The following is a 21,455-nucleotide window of genomic DNA, read 5'->3' as shown; positions in this document are numbered from 1 at the left end:
CGGACGCCATATGTTGATAAAATACTCTCTTAACAAATTTATTTAGCGCTAAGATAGGTTTATAATAGTTATACCAGATCAGGAATATATAAAAATACAAGTTAAAGGTATTGAGAGAGAAATTTTGTGCTTTTTAGTTTTATTTTACTTGTGCGAATCGGCTGTAGTGTGTGTGGCCGACGACCGTACATCAACTGTGGTAATTTTTGCTTTTCCAATTTGGCATCCATTTGATGGTATTGGAAGCCCAAAAATGTTTGAAAATTATATTGAATATTTTGTGAAAAGTTTTGCGGCAGTAATTTACGTAAAAATTATTTTTTTACCGTAATTGTTACATCCGTGCTCGCTCCAGTTGACAGTTGTCAAACGAGCTGTCACCGTGCTGTCATGAACCAACCAGACCGCTGCCAAGTATTCTACGTGATTGTTGCCGCTTGTGGCTGCAGGATTCCCTTTTTTTCGTTGAAGCAATTTTTAGAGTGTAAATAAGATGGAGGTAATATTTGCTTGCCGCTTTTGCTGGTCCTTTTTCACGATGCGCTACTAATTCCCACGCTTTATTTACGCCCTTCCCCGATCCGATGTAAACATCACGCTCACAATCAAACCAACCACCACCTGTGCAGGTATCACAAGAATCATCGACCACGGCCAAACCGGGTTCGGCCCGGGGTGTGCAGCGGGTATTGGATAAACTGCGCACCTCGGTCGAATCGAAAAACTTCTACGAGGCACATCAGATGTACCGGACGCTGTACTTTCGCTACGTTGCCCAGAGAAAGTACGATGACGTGCTGGCACTGCTGTACGACGGTGCGCTGACGATGCTCGAGCACGAACAGTACAGCTCCGGTGCGGATCTCGGTCTGCTGATCATACAGACGCTCGATAAAGCGGGCGACGTGATCGAATGTCCGGAGCAGTGGATCAAGCGGCTAACAGAGCTGATCGGCAAAATTAAACCTACCGTCGTCGATCGGGAAACGCTGCTCGTGAGTGCCGGCTGGGTCGCTTACTAACGCCCGCTTGCTAATCATCCTACCTTGCGTCCCCAATTACAGGAAAAGGCAATGAAATGGAGCGGTTCGCTGGTGTCCTCCCCGACCGGTCATCCCCAGATGCACAAGCTGTACGCGCAGATACTGTACCGGGAGGGTAATCTGACGCATGCCCGCCAACACTTTGCCCAGGCAAAGGACGGGACGAGCTGTGGCTTTCTGCTGATCGAGATCAGCCGCACGAAGGGTTTCGCCAGCGAGATCGATCTGTTCGTTGCGCATACTGTGCTGCAGCAGCTGGCGATGAAGGAACCGGTGACTGCGGCGGATACGTTTACGACGTACTGCAAATTTCACGCCGGCATCGCCTGCACCGATCCGCCGTTCGCCTTCCCGCTGCTGAACTTTCTCTACTTTCTGCTGCAGCTGGTCGAGCAGCACAATCGCAAGTACGCCACGTTTAAGGCGCTGTGCGAGCTGTACAAACCGTCGCTCGATCGGGACCCGTCGTACGGGAAGTATCTGCAGCGGATTGGCGTAAAGTTTTTCGACGGCGGACGGTACGAGCAACGGAACATTATCTTCAGTGATTTGCTGCAGCAATTTTTTATCGACCTAGAGGAGGACGAACTGGACGAGGGTACGAGCGTGCACGGCGAGGTTGATTAATTGTGATCGGGTGGAGGGAGTAGGGGGTGAAGAGGGGGGGTGTGGAAGTTTAAGTTAATTAATTTGCTTTGTTTTTCAAGAAGGGAGCAGGTATGTAACGGCATAATCAGCGGAGTCAGAAATAGGACAGAACAGACAGCTGTTTTGCAATCGTACGTGTGTCGTCCACCGTACCGCCGGACGAGAAGGAGCTAATATAGGATCGATTATAATAGAATCAATTGAGAGGACGAACCATTATTCAGCACGTCCCGTTTCAGGTATTGCAATGAGGATTTTGCGAGCTATATGTATAGCTCCGAGCAATACGAACGACTCGAAAGGAAGCTATAGGATAATATCAGTTTGATCGAAAAACAACAAAATTAGCTATATACGTAAAAAAAACTGCGTACTCTGGTATCTACTATGGAATGGAAACTACAAAATTCTATCCTTTTGATTGCACATAAAAAACATATTAAAACATACGTTTTAGGGCTGACGCAATACAGGCGCACGGAACGATATAGCAAAACGGAAAACCATTTTAAGCAATGAACAACCACTCTCGTGACCAATTCTACACATTCTTCCCTAAATGACTCAACAACAACAAAAAAACGAAAGTGTGTTGAAACCCCCCCAAAGGGGAAGTAGATGGAAGGATATATAGTATTGTTTGTGATATAGCTATTATTTATTTGCGACCGTTCCAATGCCTGTACGATCACATATAAAGCTGACACATACATACATACACTCACAAAACACACTTTCGGATCAAATGATTGCAATAAAGTACGGTCGTGTAACGGTTTTGCTAAGGAATGGATTTGTTGGCTGGATTATGTTTATGCGGCGAAACCTTCCGATATATCTGAAAAAATTTGTTAATTTAATCATAAAAATATTTTTTAGATAATAAAACATTTGTTCCTAGTAGTTCGTTAGCACAGTGGCGGAAAAGTTAGGTTAAGAATAGTAATTTGCATACTTTCAGGCGTTGTGAACACAAGACACGCGAGGCAAGTTCACAACACATCATGGTGTCGGAAGGAAAAGGAAAAAACTTTCCAGAACGCTGCCTTGTATCGCATTTTATGGCAATTACACCAGCAGGTAGGAAAAACAGCTGACAATGCACACATGACAGCTGGTTTGACAGCCGATGACTATTTGTTGTTGTTATGAAATTCCGGTCGAAAACAGACTCTCAGCTAACCAGCGCGCTTCTACCGTGTTCCGGTGTGAGAAAAGCTTTTTTGTGCTCTTAAAAGCATTAAAATTATTCTTTAGCTTACTTCACCGCTTTAAAGGGCGATATATAGCGTGAAGCAAGCAAAGATTTGCTACCGATCCAGATCAGGCAGAGGCTGTACTTGAAAAGAACTCCTCAAAAGGTGAGGTGAGTGAACTTCCAGCTTTTGCACGATTTTTTTGTAATAATATATCAAACAGACGGGCTTACGTAGTAGTTTTTCGCTTTAGCTTCAGATATGCTACAATTCGCGAGAGGCGTACACACTGGGCGTGAGCTGATGGCCCAGCGCTGCTCGAAGCTGATCGACAGTGTTATCCGGGTGGACCATGCCGGGGAACTGGGCGCGAATCAAATCTACCGTGGACAGATGGCAGTTCTTGGTAAGGACCTTCGTTTTTACTTGAAAGCATTTAAAGCATAAGGCTTCCAACCGGCGCGAGTAGCCCAAATTCCGACCCAGAATGGGACACTACAATTTCGTTCTAACCTTCCGCCCTTAGGACATACCAAGGCCGGTAAAACCATCCAACACATGTGGGAGCAGGAAAAAGCGCACAAGGAAGAGTTCGACCGGCTGATCAACAAGTACCGGGTACGTCCGACCGCGCTGCTACCGTTCTGGAATGTGGCCGGTTTTGCACTCGGTGCCGGTACCGCGCTGCTAGGTGAAAAAGCAGCGATGGCATGCACGGTTGCGGTCGAATCGGTCATCGTCGAGCATTACAACGACCAGCTGCGGAAGCTGATGGATGATCCGTCCTTTACGGACAAGGAGCTGCTCGATACGATTCAGCGGTTCCGTGACGAGGAGCAGGAACATCACGACACGGGCATCGAGCATGGGGCGGAACAGGCCCCGTTCTATCGGGCGCTCACGGACGTCATCAAGTTCGGTTGCCGTACGGCGATCAAGATAGCGGAAAAGGTTTGAAAACGTGTGCGTGTGTTCCTGGAGATCCCTTAACCTAGCTTGTCGTGATAGTTTGATGCATTATTCACATCGCCATTTTCTGTCTTTTTTTTAATAAGCTTTTTGTTTGTAGTAAGAAAAAAAATCTATTGATAAAGACGAGGCTGGAAGTCCGACAACAGTTGCAATGTAGGATATTCCGGCAAATGTGAACCAACATGTAGTCGATCTTTATAATGTAGCTTATAATATTTATAACTTTACCGAAATTTCACCAAAATAATAGCAAATGAATATTCTTCTTCCTCGAAAGGTTACGGCCTACAATTTCCTGCTTGGCTGGGTCTTGGTTTTACCCGTAGCTGGATAGTCTAGAAGAGTCGGCCTGGATGGGGTTTGAACATCGGTCCTATCGTGTGAAGACTGGTGCCGCTATCGCCTATGCCATCGACCCGCAGGCTAACATTATACCTCCTAACTACCGGTCGAGCTTTCCAGGCTTGTACGAATGACAATTAGCACCCTCAAGGCTGTTTTGCTACGACCAAGGACCTACGCAAGGCAGATGGCCATGCCTGTCTTCTCTTCGATTTGGCGTTAGAGAGGGTCATCTGAAACACGGAGGTGGAATCTTCGGAGACTATCTCCTTCAAGTCAAAACCTCAAAATCTGGCATAATCTCGAAACAAAATACCTTTCGCGAGGGACGAAGCTGTATACAGCATTAAAGTCCCAGAGCTCTACATACGCCTCAAAGAAACGGGCTCTATCCAAAACTGACGAAACCCTCTTAGTCGCGTTCGGGAGGAACCTGTTCAGAAGGATTTTTAGCTACGTATGCGTGGAAGGACAATTGAGCAGCTCTACGAGCAGTACGGTGATCTCACCATTATGCAGCAAACTAGACTAGCAAGGCTCCGGTATGCTGCTCATGTCACAAGAATGACACCAGACGACGCAACAAAACACAGCGTTAATACTTCACCGAGATGCTCGATCCTCGGCACACATATACGACATGTGAAAAGACATTACTTTATTATATCACCGGGTGTTTTCTTTCTCTTTATCGACTTTATAACCTCCTAACACACTCACGCTTAATAATTCGCACGGTTGGCAAGATAATGGCGGGCAAGCGAGCGCTCGTTCGCTCGTTGGCTCATGGCATTGTTACTTTTTAACCGTTCCTCGTAACATCCAAAGGGTTAGCCTGGGCTCGCTGCCGTAGTTACGCCGATTTATTTGGAAGTCTCGCTGTCCCACCACCGTCTCCGCTGGTGTTGCGGCGCTTCTTCTCGCCTGTCAGGGGGGAGAAAAAAAACCAGGGGAATGGATGAGTGAACCCTTCTACCTTGCGGTGTTGCGGAAGTACGTACGCTGATTGCATAGCCGCCCGTACCATCCACTGTCGCACGCGCAGGTATGGTTCAGTTGGCAGACGCCATGTTTGCACGGTCTCTTGCAGGTCGACCGTTGCCGACGCCCGATCTGACAGTGATCACCGCTCAGTCCCGGCTTGCAGCGACACTTGTTCACGCCTCGACACTTGCCATCGTGCAGGCACGGTATAACACATTTCGCTGCAAAATACCCGAGCCCGATTAGATTGGTTAGAAAATGTGATCTGGATATATGACGAGGAGGAGTATGCTCTTACAGTACTCGCAGCGCAGTCCATAGTATCCCTTGGTACATTCGCACTTATCCTTCTGGATGCATTTGCCACCATTCAGGCACTTGTTCGCACAGATTCCTGCAACGATAGATGGAAAGGTTAAGTACCGCATTCCCGATGTCCAGGATACCGTTCCACATTACCTCCCTCGCAATGGCGTCCCTGGTAACCGTGCGGACAGGAACAGGTGCCCGGTGCGGTACAGTTCCCACCGTTCATGCACTGCGGATAGCAGAGTGCCGTCTGACAGTACTGTCCCATATAACCCTCCGGACACTGGCAGATCTTGTCCTCGTTGCAGACACCCTTGTTGGCACACTTCTTGTCACATTCCGGGTCGGGTCCTTTAGTAGTTCAGCGGATTGTTGTTGCAAGATGGCGGAACCGTTTCGTTTTCGGCAGTTGATGGAGTTTTTGATCGTTCGTTCGTTTTTTTTTTTTTTTCGTTGTTGTGATTTTTGTTTTTTCGTATCGAAGGAAGGGGACGTTTTTTGTGTGTGTATCGGTTTCATTTGAATATGGTTTAAAATTTTTGTTTTTTTGATTTCAGTGCAGTTTGGGTGTGGGAAGGATGTGTACCCGAAACGTGGGTGGACAAGGCATAAAGGGAATTAACGGGAGGACCAAAGGATGAGACGGTTGGTTGGTTCGTGGCAATTGAACACACGTACAATAGGTACACACACACACGCACACACACACATGCAATATACAAATAGCCAAAGTTCATAAAGTGACAGATATGGACGGTAGTTGCGAAACCGGAAACAATCCAGACAAATTGTGGCACATGGACCAGACAAAAAACAAAATGGCGAAAACGGTTTCGAAAAAGGTGGTGATTCCGAAAAAGAAGTGAAAAGAAATTAAGAAAGTATTTTTCAAGACCGTGCATGAAACAAAAGAACAAACATGAAAAACACATAAAACGTAACAAAAAACCAAACTATTTTAAAACAAAATGGCTGTTGATGTTATACGACTTGTTGAAGCGGAGGTTGGTGGCACAACCTCTCTCGATATCTCTCTGTCTCTCTCTCACTCCTACCCTTAACCACCATAAAACGTGCAACAGTAAGGAACGAAGGCAAAAGCGGTTCTTGCAACACTAGGAAAAGCGTTCCCTTCTCGAACTTTCCACAGACTGCTTTGTCTAATCAAATCTTGCTGTAAGTGTGTGGTGCAGTTGGTAAGCTAATCAATTTTGCGCCTCCCAGATCCGTTTGCCAAAAACAAAAGACTGAATCAATTTTTTTCCCCCCTCACTGACATATGGAAAGTCCGATCGGCCAAGATCTTCCAAACCGGATGCGATCAATGGGACAGAATGGGGCTCCCGATTTTGCAGCATTTCCACTCAGACACGCGTGCTGAGGGACATGATGGAGAGGAGCGGAGGAAGGGCGAGAAGACAGATTTTTTGTTGTTGCACATTCCAAATTTTGCACTCCGAAATAGCCTACAGACTCTGTGAAAGCCAAAAGAAAAACGAATCGAATTTGGTTTTGTTTTTTTGGGTGCGTTGGGCTCAGAAATGCTGCAAAGTCGCGAATGGAAGAAATGGCTGCTGGTAGATGCAAAGTGAAGTAGGGGAAGTAGAGAAGTAGATAGGGTGGCTAACATCAAGGGATGTTAGGGTAATTGGGTCAACAACAGCAAAATCAAACAGCGACTCAGCGCAATGCATGACGACGATGACGTCTGACGCCCTATTACTGACGAGCGTCACTAGCACTTAGGAATACAAAGTGATTATTGAGAGTGCCGCTCAAAACAAGGAGACTCTTGATGGCAAGATAGCTACATCATATCATATTTGGCGCTACAAGAACACATCCAACATCTAAGTTCAAGCCTGTACGTCTAAGGTCTCAACAAGAGTTTGAGTAGTTGGACAGTCCGGTAAGAATATCCAGACGTGATCTAGATCATCAACAAGTCTCAATATGTATTATTTAGAATGATCTCCAGATAAGCCAGATAATCTAATGTATTGTTGGATCTCGTCTAACTTTTGTGTTCTCCCGAAACACCGGAAACGGCTATCAAAACCAAAAACGGGCGGTAACCACTTTGTATTCATGAAGTGATGTTCACGCGATAAGTTGATGACTCAACATGAAGTTCGCAAGCGGAAGAAGTGACAAGCAGCAAGGGTGTGCTAAAGCGGTGTATCATGTCATGCACTAAGGTTCAAGGTAGAAGCGATTCAATTTACAACTATAACAAAGCAAAAGCAGCTTAGCAAAACACTTAGCGAAGGAGGATGGACCGGTACGGAAGAAGCAGGAGCGGGTATGTATTTTTTGGAGAGGGGGGGTAGGTTTTCACCGACACTGGTGTGATTGTGAGATGGACTCAATACAAAACTATCAATTTTTCAAACTCATATCTTCGAAACAAAAAATTTGGCCGAAGACCTCAAAGCCAGCTCGAGCTCTGATGTATGCAAAATGCTTAGATCTCAATTATCTATTGGTATAGAACGTCAGTAGTCAATATCCCAACAGATCCTACAGGTATCTTCAGAATTCTCCAGTCTCCGGAGATCTAGAATATTATGGACTCTCGTGTACAAAAAAAGCTGGCTTTAACTTCACACTGGGCTTAGTGTGATGTCATTATGCATGCATCAGCAACCATAAAACTCGCTTTACGATCGCGCGGAAGACATAAAACCATGGTTTATTCTTCTTTGCAAATCGTTTCCCGAGCAGCGACCAGATGGGTTTGCTCAGTCATAAAATGTTACGACTTTAACCACATGAACCGGGCAGTTTTAAGCGTGTCACTGTGGCACAGACCAACCAGAACCCAAGGCAGGTAGGATTTAGCGCGGGAATTTTCATGGGTCGGAGGTACGAAGCGTGGAAAGTGGGCAGGAAGCGCTTGCATAGTGTTAGAGCGGCGAAAAAAGGGAAACCAGGGAAAAAGGGTTAAATCGTAACAACATGTTAACAGGGGAGAGTAACAACAGCGGAAAACATACAAGCACAGAGGAGTGGGTCGGTATCCGGGGTAGGTGGGTGGAAGGGGTAATTGGAATCAGGTGGGAAACAAACATAACAGAATACATAATAGAAGTATAGGCAAATACAACAAAAAGGCATACGCTACCTTGCGAAGAAGATGTTAGAGTAGAAGATCTTTCATACACACCTCTATGTGCACATTCCTTACGCAGTTTGATGCGGAGAGGCGTCCCGGGGACCGGTTTGCCTTTCCGCGTTTGGATCAGGAGTCCAATGCTGAACATTGCAATGCCCGATACATTACCGGAGCATGGCAGGATCACACTGAACTCTGTGGGTGAGAGTGAACAACAGTAGAGGACGCGTTAGTGTAGATTCTGCACAGGACCGGATCGAGATGTCGGGATGATGTATGGCTGTGGCTAACTCCTACCTACCCTTGGCGTTCTTCGGTACGCGGCCGGACGTTTTGATCGAGATCGTCGGTGGCTTTAGGATGTTTTCGTCCACCGACATGAGCCGGTCGAAGTTGTAGTAGTACTTCTTCGAGCCCGCCTTCCACGTGAAGTTGACGCTGCTCACCTCGGACGGTATCACCGGCAGGTACTGGCTAAAGTTCGGATCCCGGATGTGGGGCGATACGCGCCCGTTGTCGATGGCGTAGATCTTCATCGCGACGCCACTAAAGATCTTTACCTGCTGCTCATTGATCCAGAGCGACAGGTCGTCGTCGTACGGGTCCTGGTAGGTGTAATAGTACTCCTGGCGCGACTGCACTACCGGCGGCAGTAGTGTGCAGGCGAGCGTTACCACCAACACCAGTGCCTGCAGCTGTCCGGTGGTCGTTTCAGTCATGCTTTTCTTTTTACTTTATTAACACAGCCACAAGTTTGTGATGCTCTCTTTCCCGCTGAGTCGCAATTTTTGTCTCGTTCGGTATAAGGTGCCACAACAGATCGATCAGTTTATCTTCTTTGATCGTTCATTAGCTCTTACCTTATCAGCATAGTTCTCTATCTTACTCGTCGTTTGGCACCTTCATCGTATACAAGGGATTATACAGATACAGAGCAGTAATGCATCCTTTCTACATATATCAAACGATGGCGGAGTGTATGACGTGTGAAGAAGTAAAAGAGGAGAGAGATAAAATATCATCAATAATTGAACTGGAATGTCAAACTGTATGTAAGTCGCACTACATCAAGCAATGAAGCAGATAGGATTAGATCCCCTAACTCCCTCTCTGATATCTCTTATCTATACCGGAGAGTCTCTTGAAGACCCTGTGTGGCGTTTCCTGAGTGATTTACAGTCGAGCACTTCAACGCTACTGTACAGCACCGATATCAAACGATCCTCTCTGTTGTGACCATTCATTATCGAGTAGTTGCGTTATTACCTCTGATATCTTCATTTGCATCCCGAGAGCATTCTTACGCATGGCGCGTGACGTTTATTGAGTGATTTTAATGTCTCTTTAATGGCGTTTTTAAAGATGCACATAAACACCCTCCCCAGTGCGCCTCGCAATTCCAAAACAACGACCAGCTTGTCTGAAACGGACCAGGCCAGGCCGGTTCCAAGTAATCGCACAAAACTGCACCAGTGCTAATCGCCCTGAATAGCTGATTCCGGTTGAGGTTGCAAACTGTTTCCAACCAAGAATAAGGAACTTGCCCCGCATTTTGTGGGTTTGTGGTGTGCGCCCGTTCGCCCATATACAACCGCATCCGTCGCATCCAGATGCCGGGTTTTTCGGACCGATCGTCCGATGGTCAACCACTTTTTATTGCCCCGTTTTTTTTTTGTTTCTTTGCAAACAGCTTTCGCCTTCAGTGTGTGCACAGTTCTACCGATCGTCGGGCTGCATTCGCTTGGCAGCGCACCAAGCGCATCGCTAGAGAGTGAATTTATTGCCTGCGAACCGCACTGGGATACTGGGTTTATTGTGATGAGGAACTGCATGCTGGGTGGTGCGCAGGGAGGTACGGTATGGGCCATTTGCTGCGGATGCCATTTGCAAACACCGGACACACCAGTGTCTCCGGACGTTTGGAGGTGCTGTTTGCCTATCGAATTCTCATGTACGGCGTCATGGCGAGTAGCAACGACGCTTTATTATCTTTACGACCGATAATAACTACGGTCGGTTACGATATATTATGCAAGGCGTCACGTCCTCCGTTATACAATGTTGCGGTATTTGTCGCTTAAAAAACCGTTGCCAATGGCGTTCGACAAATGCGGAGCAATGATGCAAGCGACGAACCCAGCAAAACTTTAACAGAGTATTGCTTCGTTAGAATCGCATCAGCGTGGTGGGACATCACTTGGAGATTATCAAAACTTCAAGAATTCTTGAAAAGATAATAACTTTAAGCATATCTGCGACAGAACTCTGGATCTCAAAAACAAAAAAAAAAGGTAAGGCAAAAGTGTGCCAGGTACCGATGAGGAACATAAAGAGCAGGAAGGCGTACGAAAGATGTACACCCGGGAGAAGGTAGGAAGATGACGATGGAAGGAGGCACAGAGGGGCACACAGAGAGCAGTGATGTGAAGAACCTAACCAATAAAGATAAAAACCCCGAAAATGGGCGGCGGCGCACTTCGGGATACTTACTGCTGCTGCTGCTGTTGCTGCTGCTGCAGGAGTTGCGAGGCCCCGTTTCAGGTATGCAGTGGGAGCCTTCGGTGAATTGGAGTTTTTGCAAAAACCTCCGGTTGTTAACTTCTCTCGTTTCGTTTATGTTGATTTTATTGCCCAGTTGGGTCCGTAAAATCACCACTGCCGAAGAAGCTGGACGTCGCCCGGACGTGGGTTCCGGGGTACCCGTAAAAGAAGGTGATCAGGGCACGGAAAAGCCAGCCAGCAGAAGGCAATAAAAAAGATCAACAAATCCGAATAAAGCCCACCAAAATCGGACACACATACACGCGCACACACACACTTATACACCTGGGGGCAGACGATCTCTTGTCGGTCCCCTTATACGGAACTTCTTTTTTTTTGCGCGTTCGCCAAGGTGTGATTTCCGTATCTCCCGGGATTTCTGGTGTCCGCACGAACTTCGGAATCCGCACAGGTTTCACGCTGCAGTTTGAGTTGCTGCACAACCACCAAACCTTCCACCGAGACCGATAGTCCCTATTCGCACACGAAATGATGTCGCTTTAGAGGGGTTAAGGGCAGGATGCTGTGGACTCCAGACCAACAAGAAACAAAACACACACGAAACACCTTTAAATTAGTTCCGCATCCTGGTTCGGTTGGTAGGTGAGTGAGTGAGTGAATGTTGCAGATCGGCAGGTAGGTGATCTGTTAACTTCATGCGCTCAGAGCACTAGCGCAAACGGGCGTTGGGCGGTTGGGCGACGGAGAAGATGCATTGCATTTTGTTGTCACTGCTCCAATTTATCTTGTCTACTTCGGACGATCCAAAAACACACACACATATTAAGAGACGCACACACAAATATCTACACATATAGGCACATGAACAACAACAACAACAACAAAAAGGCAGGGTATATATGTACAACGCACGATATGTGACAGAGTGGTCTGATATGAGGCTGAGCAGCGTGTGATGATGCGGATGTTGGATCGATCACGAACGCAGGCTATTGAAGATCGAAAATTGGGTGTGCGTGTATAGGTGTGTGCGGGTCGCGAGACCTGCAACTCTCGGTCTTGGGGCGCGTTCGTTGTAAAACTGACAAGAATGATGTCCGCTGGTTGAGTATTTATTCTCAATGGGCGCAACGCTGTCTTCTTTGCCCGTTTGCGGGGTTTTCTTGGTTCGTCCCGAGGGTTTCTGCAGGCGGCGATCTCACCTTCTGGAAGCCACCACCTTCTCTCGACGTTCGGCAGCAGGGACGCATCGGCGGAAAATGGGACCGGACCGAGGTCCCGGAGGCAGGTCCCAGACCATTGGCGAACGAGCGTGCACGATAGAGAGGGCGATTAAAAGAAAGAGAGAGAGAGAGCGAGAGAGTTGAAGAGACAGAGCGAGAGATAAATTCGTGTGGTTCGATTTGTCAAAAGAGGGACAAGAAGAAGGTTGACTTTGGACAGTGCGTTCATCAATTTGTGCGGCACCATTTTACGATACGCTAATGGCGGGTCCTGACCTTGCACCGGGGTGCGTTGCTTTGCGTTTCAAGCCCTGAGAGAGAAGCTTTTAAGAAATTGTGGCGTACAGCAAACAAAATGTCTTTAATTTCGTTTAACCAAATGACCCTAAAATAATGAAGTATTTAAGTTGATTACGAAACTTTGAATTTATAGTCGGAACAGGAAGCTTCTGTACACGTGGAGCGAGAGAGAGAGAGAGAGAGAGAGCGTCTTGAGAAGTATTAATACAGACAAAGAAAAGCATCAACAGGTTGCAGTCCCGACTACAGTAAGCGAAAGCTTCCCACTGCAGTGCTGCAATAATAGGCCCTTTGGAAAGCTTTTGGTTGGGCTTCTAGCCAGTGCAAAGGAGAGTTACTTAAGGAGCTAGTAAGGGAGTTATACACCAGTATGGTGTTTTGTTAGGTGTCCCGGTGAGCTAATTGGTAGCAGTGCCAACCTTGCTGTTATCCATCGAATCCCATTCGGACCGACTCTCTAGAATTGGATAGATTAAAGTCAAGGAAGTCCCAGGACTAGAAGTACTGGAGGTCTAGAGGTCGAAGAGCCAAAAGAAGAAATTAACTTTGTTCTCCATACCTTCAATACCCATTTTTATAATCCTGATCGGAGCTTCAACTGCCTGTAAATTTCCATACATATCACAAACCACAATTGAAAGTGTAAGCTTTTGAGCAGGAAACTTTTCGGTTGCTAATCCTATTTCGAAGCAAAAGCTCTCAGAAGGACGTAATCTTAACCTAAAACCGTTTACTTCGTATAGAGAATGTTGTAAAATAGGTTAAAACCCAATCCTTCATACCATAGTTTAGATTTTTGCTGAACAAGTTTTTTTTAAACAGTATCCAGACCCCTTTAAACCGTCTCGACATCCGTGTTTGAATTTGAATCTTATTTGAAGCCAGCTTGACAAAGCTCATTTACCATCAAAGCTAGTAAGTAATTAACAAAGGTAAGGATATCTGCGTTATTTATAAATTTCAAATTCAATTATATAAATTTACAATAAAAAACCCCCATCCCGCTGTCCTTTTGCTAGATAGAACGACGCCTTTATGTCCGCTTGTGGTCGAAACATCGCAGAACTGAATCTGCCCCTCATAAACGACCCCCATACGTGTGTTCCGGGGGCATTCGATTAACCGGGTCCCGTTTTGGATGATCCCGGATGAGCGAATGGTGCGACTGTGCTAGATATTTCCTGGAGTGCCTTTTTGTCTTACTTACGTAGAGAGAAATATTATTGTGCCTTTGCAACTAAAACCAGCGAACGTTTCGTGCCGTGTAGTGTGTAGTCCCGTGAAACGTGCGCCAAACTCGTGGCTCGTTGTTTGTTGTGTTTGTTCTGCGTATGTGCGTTTGTTTGTGTGTGATACCGTTGACTCATTTGTTTTGTTGATCAAAGGAGTCGTCGTCATCATCGTACGGTAGCGGATACGGCCAGTGTACCAGCGCGAACCAGGGAAAGAAGTAACGGACGGACGATCATCTGTGTAGCCCAGTGTGGTGGCGCCGTTAAGGGGACAGACGACAATCACCATCACCCAGCATATCAGCGCACCCACCCGCACACGGGGACACGCATACGTGCGCCTAATATACACACTGTGATAATAAGCGGTACATCGGGCAGGAAAAAGGCGAACGAAAGCAACAATCCTCTTTGTGCTACTGTTGAATGCGTACGAACCACACATATTTGCCTAGCTAGACACACACACACACCAGCACGGCTGAATGCTGTAGACGGGACGGATCGGGGGACGGGGCACCGGAGCCGGAGAGACGGAACGTGTGCGAAGCGAAGGGAAAGAAAGTGACCGTCTTCTTCGTCGTCGCCGTGGATCTTCATCTTTCGAGGCCGCATCGCACCGAGTAGTGGTCTTCAATTTGCGTGCCTCCTTTTCGCGGCTACGGCTTCCGCGTCCTCCGTGTGGACGGGCGAAATCCGAAAGCTCCGAAACAACATCACCCACCCACTCACCACCAATCAGCTGTTCCACGATCAGCATACAAACGCTTTTTTGTTTTTTGGCAAACGGTGTGCTAAAGACGCACGACGGTCAGTGAGTGATTTCGAACGCAAACCATTAATTCCGTGAACAAAAATGTGGAGTCCAACGCACATTCAAGTGACAGGTAAGTGAAGCGTAACGGGTTGCGGTGGTAAGGGAGGGAAGGGATGAACAAATAGAAGCGAAAACTACATTAATAAATGCAATAGTTTTGTAGCGAAGCGAAGGCGCGAGGTGTGTGCGCCGGATCAAATACCGGATTCGGCTGTTTGGAATGCGAAATAATGGGAATGGCAAATGAGGCAAGGGCAAGGCAGGCAGAGCGGGGGGAGGAAGAGGTGTGGGAGTACACAGCACAGCACACGCGTCGCAGCAAGCAGTTCTGTGTTGTGTCAGCTGGTGGAAAATAATGCTCTTTGCCTTGCGCCACGTGAAGCGCTCGGATGGTATGGGATGGGTTGGGTTGATGAATCATCCTTAACCGATGCGCTACAACACCACTCACAAGCACGTACGAACGCACGCACGAACAGCAGGTGCAAGGAGGCGGGTTTTGGGGTGTAACTGAATCATCTTTACTTACCCCTTTTACTAAAAGCCTCCCTTATCTTTTGGCAACCCCCATCGATGGTGCTTTATCGCTCGTCCATCGGCTTATTCAGAAATCGAGAAGAAAGAAAAAATAAATATGGGGGTGGCCAGGAATGTTCTGCTGTACTGCCCTACAAGCTCGCTGCGCTACAGGTGGTAGCTGAACACATCCAGGAGCCAGGTATCGAATCCCAACCTGACCGATCCTCCGTTGCGAGGACTGACTATCCAACTACGTGGTATCAATAAGTCTAGTAAGCCATTCAATGCCTCACATGCAACCTGGCAGATCGTTAAGCCAAAACAAGAGAGAACTCTTGATTAGAATATTTAGATTTGTTTTGCTATGATAGCTAAAAACAACAATTTCTTATCTTTTTTCGGTCTGCCTAGTTAGGTTGATTTTATCTTGCCTTGCTAGCTAATTATGATACAATCGTACGAATGAGGGTGACTTTGTGATAGGGCTTGGCGCAAAACAGTTAGATTGTACGAGACTGTTCTGTCCATTCAAATCATCCAACTGCTCCTCCAGGTTAGCGATCGTACAGAGTCAGTGATGACTTCATTCGCTGAGAGTAAAATTATACTCCCGTTTTTCTTGTGTAATTTATTACAAGCAATTAGCGACCCCTTCGGTAACCCACGAAGAAAAAGGGGGAAAAATGATTTTTAACTAAGTAAATTAGTCAAAGCGAAAATATTTTATCAGTGTCGGAAGAACTCGCTTAAAGCGTAAAGAAATAGTTACAGATTCGAAGAGAAAGATAGAGCGAGGGAGAGAGAGAGAAAAATCAAGTTCCGGGGTTGTTATACTCCGTGCTACAATTTTGCTTGCTCTGTAACAAGGTTTTCCATGCTCAGCTTGTATGTAAAGCAGGCTGGCAGGCAGTCAGGCAGGCAGGCAGGCGATCATGGGTTGATGATGGTTGATGTATCTTTCTCCTAGCCACGTTTTGCTTTATTTCTTTTCCACACTTTTACACATTCTAGTTGTTTGCTGTTTCTTCCCCATTTCAGTTACGTTTATTTGTAGCGCGGAGCGCGGAAAAGAAGATCAACGGAGAAGGGAAAGGAAGAGAGTAGGTGGAAGGCGATTACTAATTAATTTGGGTTATGATTTCCCGGCGCACACAAGCGACGAAACTGCTCGATTCGGAGGGAAATCTCTCACGAGCGGCATGCCGGAATTTGGTTCATTCCGTTTTTTTTTCCTGCAGCGAATTAAGTTAATCTGACAATGCGTATTGTGTTTGTAATTAAGATGGTTTAATCAAATTTTACCATTTTTGTGAGAACTTCATCACACACCTTTTTGCTCGGTAGAGAGGGGAAAAGCAGTTTGTAAACCATCGTAGAAAGAGTATAAAAATTCTATACCAGCCGTCACTTTTCTGTGCACCTAATAGCTCATTTTGTGGCTCGAAGCACACGAGTTCGTTCCACCGGTTCCCCGCTTTATGTTCGATCTGTGTTGCACGTTTCCGCCCGTGTGTTATCTGAGCCGGCAAAAATGGTTCAACACATTCAAATGTCGGGTTTCTTTGCCTTCGCTCCTATTTCCCTTTGCCAGCAAACCTGGTGGGACTGCCATTTTTGGCTTCCTAGGTGGAATGATGCTCGCTGCTGGATAGTCAGTCATGCGTACGGTGGAGCGAGATTTGATAGCCAGTCCTGCCGTGTGAAAGATCCGCTTGGCTATCGCTATACCACCTATCCATGATGTCACATAATAAACGACGGAAGTTGCGCAGACATAGCGAATAACGACACCTTCTGAATATGAACCAACAACGCCACTTCCTATTGTAGTCGGTCGTGTGTATCTGGATTTATTTCTAGAAGATAGTTCCCGAAGGATCCATCGCCGAGACGTGGATGGACCTCTCTAACACGCGAAGACTCTTGGTGATAGTTAAAGGCCCTGAGAGATCTCTACCCTCCTTCACCCGACATGTGATGTTGGTCTACATCATTCTTGAAAGCCAAGTCGCGGAGCAGAGGCGATAACGACGGTGGTTCAATTCCCATCAACAGTATTGCTTCTTTGCTACGGGTAAAATCAAGTCACAGAAAGCTAGAAATGGCAGGCCGAGACCTCTCGAGGTTGTAGTACCATGGAAGAAGAAGAGGAAGCCCAGTAGGAGTTGTCTTGATACCAAAAGAGCTCGTTTAGTCGGCTTTAGCTTCAATGAAGAGCATTCTCGACGAAGTCTCAGATAACCTCTCCAACGCTTTGTTGGACTTAATTCAATGAAGAGATCTTCCTCCTCTACATGGTGGAGATCCAAACTGAGTGCATGACATCTCGCTTCAGATTCCTCCTCCAAGCCTCGGATAACCCTAGCCAACATCTGGTAAAAGGGGAGAAATCCTAGCCCATCTTCCTGTTCAGGAAAACCCCTGAGATCCTCCTTCACCTAATATGTGATACCGGTCTTATGTGGCTTTCACATCCAAGAAGCGATAATCGAAGTGATGAAGTTTACCCTTCCATACCCTCCACGATTTGCCTCGTGGTGAACATCTGGGTTCGGAACACCTCTCCAATAGATCCTCACCATCTCCTCAACAAATGGAACATGTCGATCTTGCATTATCAGAGATAAAATCTTGTCGACAGTGTGCAACTCTTGCTTATCTCTCTTGTGACATAAAGGGGGGTAGATTGCAAGGCTCCAATAGCGATGAGAGGGATCGGTGTAAGTAAATATGATTTGATTATGTCCATGATAAAGAGCTAGCTTTCAAATCTGCTCGACTTGTACTCTGATTCAATCAATACAGGGAAAATTGTTGATTTCGATTTCAATCTAGAGATTTATGTGCAAAATCTGCGGTTTTAGACATGCCTTGACTTGGTAAACCATGCAAAAATCACGACCGCAGCTTTATTTCCCCTTTTTGAGATATTTATTTATTTTTCTTTCCCTTTTTTTCCTGCGTAAAGCTCATTAGCGATTCGTTTTTTACCTCCAAAGCCAACAGAGCTCGTGGTGATCGTTTTTCCCATAGCGAGATAGTCTCGCGCACGCGTACAACAATGGCAAATATAAATAATCCTATCCGAAAGGAGGGGGGAAAATCGCAAAAGAGGCTTAAAAAGATAATTTTTTTTGGGAGGTTTCGTTTTTTCTTCGCTAAACAGTTTCATGTTAATGTTTACCTTTTTTTTGTTGTTTCTTTGCAGTGCAACGCGCCAAAGGCCTGCTTATCAAGGGTAAGGGCGGCACAAACAACTGCTTCGTCATCATCGCGCTTGGCAAGGAGAAGTACCAAACGTCCATCAAACAGAAGGCCCCCGACTCGGTCATGTGGAATGAGGAATGTGAGCTGTAAGTGTATTCCCGGCCAACTGTCTCGTGTTTGATCAACCTTTCATTTGACTCTCGCTCGTCTCTTTCTCCTCTTGCTCGCACTAACACAGCCAAATCCCGACGCAAGGTAACCAGGCCCAGCTGGTGCTGACCGCGCTCCACCACAACAGCGTTGGGATGGACGAGTTTCTGGGGCGCGTCGTGCTGCCGCTGAACGAGATGGAGGTGTACGAACGGCCCCGCGCCCGCTGGTACAAGCTCGAGAGCAAGGATCGCGAAAAGAAGAAGGAGAAGGATCGGGGCGAGCTGGAGGTGCGCATCTCGTTCACGGTGAAGGCCGGCTCGCTGACCGATCTGAGCAAGAAGGAGAAAAGCAAAAGCTCGATCAGCAACCTTGCGTCGAGCGTGGGCGGATCGCTGCTCTCCATCGGGGCGATCGAAAAGCGCAAAGGGCTGAAAAAGATTGCGAAATCGATCGGTTCGAAGATGCACATATCCGGTATGGGCAAGAAGGAGCGTAAGGAGCGGGACGGTGCGGACGATTCGTCCATGTACAGTGGGAGCTACTCGAGCCTGGCCGGGACTGGTGGTGGAGGAAGTGCCACCCCGTCCACCGCCTCGCTGCACCCATCGTCCGGCGGGCGGCAGTCGAAGCAAACGTTTGGCGATGCGGACCCGGGCGTCATCAGCGAGGACGAGGACGAGTTCGTGCTGGACAATCTGTCGCACAAAAGCTCGAACGGTTCGCTTCACTTGCGTGCGGCGCAAACGAACGTTTCAGCGCCGCCGGTGGCCTCCACACCGCATGCCGCCACACCGATCGAGTGGACGGGCCGGGATAGCGTCACACCGGTCGCCGGCGAAAAGGTGGACGAATGGGAACAGAAGCTGTACGGGAAGCATCTCGACATTGGCAATACCGATTCGCTGAAGCGTCGCAGCTGGGAAAGTTCGCGCGTCATGCTGTCGGCACGGCGAGACGAAACGGAGCAGGAAGCGGAAGCGGGCGAACGGCAGGAGCAGGAGCGGGGCCGTTCCGTGACGGCACCTACCTCGCCCGAGCTGGAAGGTAAGGCGAACCACCACCCAAACACCGCCAAAGCACCGGCCCCGACCCCGAAACCATTGCCCCGTGCCGGTTCCCAGGACATCGCCACCGTTGGCCGCCAGTCACCGACCGTACCGGTACTGCCGGACGTCAAGCCGGAAAAGGAAAGCTTCACCAAGAAGCTGAAACACTTCGTGAAGGAGCACCGGGGCAGTGGCCATCGGGCCGATTCGCTCGAGAATCTTTCCTCGTCCACGGTGGGGGTGGCCGGTATGATGGCCGGCCACAAGAAGCACGGCACGAAGCAGCTCGGCACCGCCGACCAGCGCATCATCATTGGGGGTGAGAATGGGGAGCAGATAGCGGCGGCGGCCGCTGCAGCCGCTGCCTCCCAGCGCCAGTCCAAGCTGGCCCAGGTGTCGCCGGAAACGCTCGCCAAGTACGAGGGCAAGTCGCGCGAGGAGGTGATCAAGATAGCGAGCACGCTCGAGAACGAGGTGCACTACCAGAAGCAGAAGGTAAAGGAGCTGGAGGACTACCTCGACAGTCTGCTGCTCAAGGTGATGGAGTGTCATCCGAAGATACTGCAAAACCCTTACCAGAAGGCTGCGCCGACGAAAAGGTAAGGTTTGGTGGTCCAGTGCCCTCAGTGAGGGTCCCTCACACACGCTCCAATAACGCTTTTATGCTTCTATCCTTACAGTGGATGATTGATGTATACCCCGGCCGGAGGTAGTAATTTTTATAGAAACATATTTGTTTTTGAAAACGTTGATCAAAATTACGCAAATTACATCGTGATACCCCGGACGAGCGGAACGTACGGGAGCGATACACATAGATTAGATAGCACTGGGGGAACACCGATAGAGCAGCTAATAGGGGAAAACACAATTACTCATTAATGGTAAACAAACACACACACACACACCTCTCGATGAAACAATCATTTTTATATGTGTGTGTGTGCGTGCAAAAAAGGCAAAGATGCAACCAAACTGAGCAACACCGATGTGCGGGCAGCGAACAATTTATAAGTATAAGGACTCACATTTACAAAACCGTTCAATCAGTGAAAAACCAGCGCTAGCCGTCGACGTACATTGACTTCCTTCAATAGAGCGTGTAGGTGTGTGCGTGTGTATGAGAAGGCGAGGAAAAGCTGGTGAAAGGAAATCGCAATTACTCGCAGCATCTTTAGTGGGTTAGGTGAGGGGGTGCGTTGTGAAGGGGGAAGAGATTTTAGGTAGGCGAAAGGACATATTATACAAGTATGGGTGTGTGTGGGTGTGTGAGAGCGAACGTACTTTTTTAATCTTCCGGGACGAGATCCATCCATTCCAATTTTACAACAAAATTTATATGTGCATTTTTTGCGGCGTCGATAACAAAAAGAAAAAAAAAAACAAAACGTGTCCCGTCTGTTTTGCCTGTCACACACCACCCGGTCTCTTCACCACAACCCACCAATCACCACCAGCTGCGTGCATTTTCTTAGCGTGGCGTCGTGGCAATGTGACGTCGGCAGCATAATCACAGTTAATGATCTATTATATTATCTATTTGTTATTAATAATATTATTTTTTTTACTATTAAAGAACCAACGTGTAATACAGCTAGCTGCTGGTGCGTTTGGCCATCTGTATTAGTTCGGAAAGAAAGGCGCCATAGCTGGCTCCATTTTGACTGGATGCATCCATGCTCTTACTTCATCCCAAATTGGTCGGACAAAGCCTCCCCGGTCCGACAAAGCGAGGACGAACAGAGGATCCTACAAAGTCTAACTTCATCTGACTTTGGGCCCTACTAAGCCTATCCTCTGTCCAGGTGAACGATTCAAAAAGATTCCTCGCGATTTGGGCCTACCAC

At 47.4% G+C, this 21,455-nt stretch overlaps 4 protein-coding genes across 8 annotated transcripts; 3 read left to right on the top strand and 1 right to left on the bottom strand.

The window, feature by feature from the left end:
* Positions 1-348: 348 nt before the first annotated feature.
* On the top strand, positions 349-2,480 carry LOC118505402 (Golgi to ER traffic protein 4 homolog). Its single transcript, XM_036041142.1, has 3 exons — positions 349-499; positions 630-995; positions 1,065-2,480. Exons 1-3 carry the CDS (start codon positions 494-496, stop codon positions 1,668-1,670), a joined length of 978 nt encoding a protein of 325 aa, XP_035897035.1. The 5' UTR covers positions 349-493; the 3' UTR covers positions 1,671-2,480.
* Positions 2,481-2,829: 349 nt separating this feature from the next.
* Positions 2,830-4,042, top strand: LOC118505416 (5-demethoxyubiquinone hydroxylase, mitochondrial). 4 transcript variants are annotated; one of them, XM_036041190.1, is made up of 3 exons: positions 2,830-3,057; positions 3,125-3,293; positions 3,414-4,042. In XM_036041190.1, the coding sequence occupies exons 2-3, from the start codon at positions 3,149-3,151 to the stop codon at positions 3,842-3,844; spliced, it is 576 nt and encodes a 191-aa protein (XP_035897083.1). In that variant the 5' UTR covers positions 2,830-3,057; positions 3,125-3,148; the 3' UTR covers positions 3,845-4,042. The 4 variants fall into 4 exon arrangements, with proteins under 4 accessions (XP_035897083.1, XP_035897093.1, XP_035897073.1 ...); XM_036041200.1 differs by having other exon boundaries at positions 3,111-3,293; XM_036041180.1 differs by having other exon boundaries at positions 2,831-3,052; positions 3,141-3,293.
* A 754-nt stretch (positions 4,043-4,796) lies between these two features.
* Positions 4,797-12,361, bottom strand: LOC118505395 (protein shifted). 2 transcript variants are annotated; one of them, XM_036041129.1, is made up of 7 exons: positions 11,100-12,361; positions 8,911-9,560; positions 8,661-8,804; positions 5,645-5,845; positions 5,484-5,579; positions 5,203-5,406; positions 4,797-5,125 (listed from the first exon to the last, which is right to left on the bottom strand). In XM_036041129.1, exons 2-7 carry the CDS (start codon positions 9,326-9,328, stop codon positions 5,055-5,057), a joined length of 1,134 nt encoding a protein of 377 aa, XP_035897022.1. In that variant the 5' UTR covers positions 9,329-9,560; positions 11,100-12,361; the 3' UTR covers positions 4,797-5,054. The 2 variants fall into 2 exon arrangements, with proteins under 2 accessions (XP_035897022.1, XP_035897012.1); XM_036041119.1 differs by having other exon boundaries at positions 8,619-8,804; positions 11,100-12,360.
* A 1,397-nt stretch (positions 12,362-13,758) lies between these two features.
* On the top strand, positions 13,759-21,205 carry LOC118505390 (rab11 family-interacting protein 5). Its single transcript, XM_036041104.1, has 4 exons — positions 13,759-14,753; positions 18,411-18,555; positions 18,648-20,207; positions 20,289-21,205. The coding sequence occupies exons 1-4, from the start codon at positions 14,723-14,725 to the stop codon at positions 20,293-20,295; spliced, it is 1,743 nt and encodes a 580-aa protein (XP_035896997.1). The 5' UTR covers positions 13,759-14,722; the 3' UTR covers positions 20,296-21,205.
* Positions 21,206-21,455: the final 250 nt, after the last annotated feature.

This window comes from Anopheles stephensi, chromosome X (genome assembly GCF_013141755.1).
Source record: "Anopheles stephensi strain Indian chromosome X, UCI_ANSTEP_V1.0, whole genome shotgun sequence".
NCBI classification, from domain to species: domain Eukaryota; kingdom Metazoa; phylum Arthropoda; class Insecta; order Diptera; family Culicidae; genus Anopheles; species Anopheles stephensi.
This window is presented reverse-complemented; position numbering and strand designations above follow the sequence as displayed.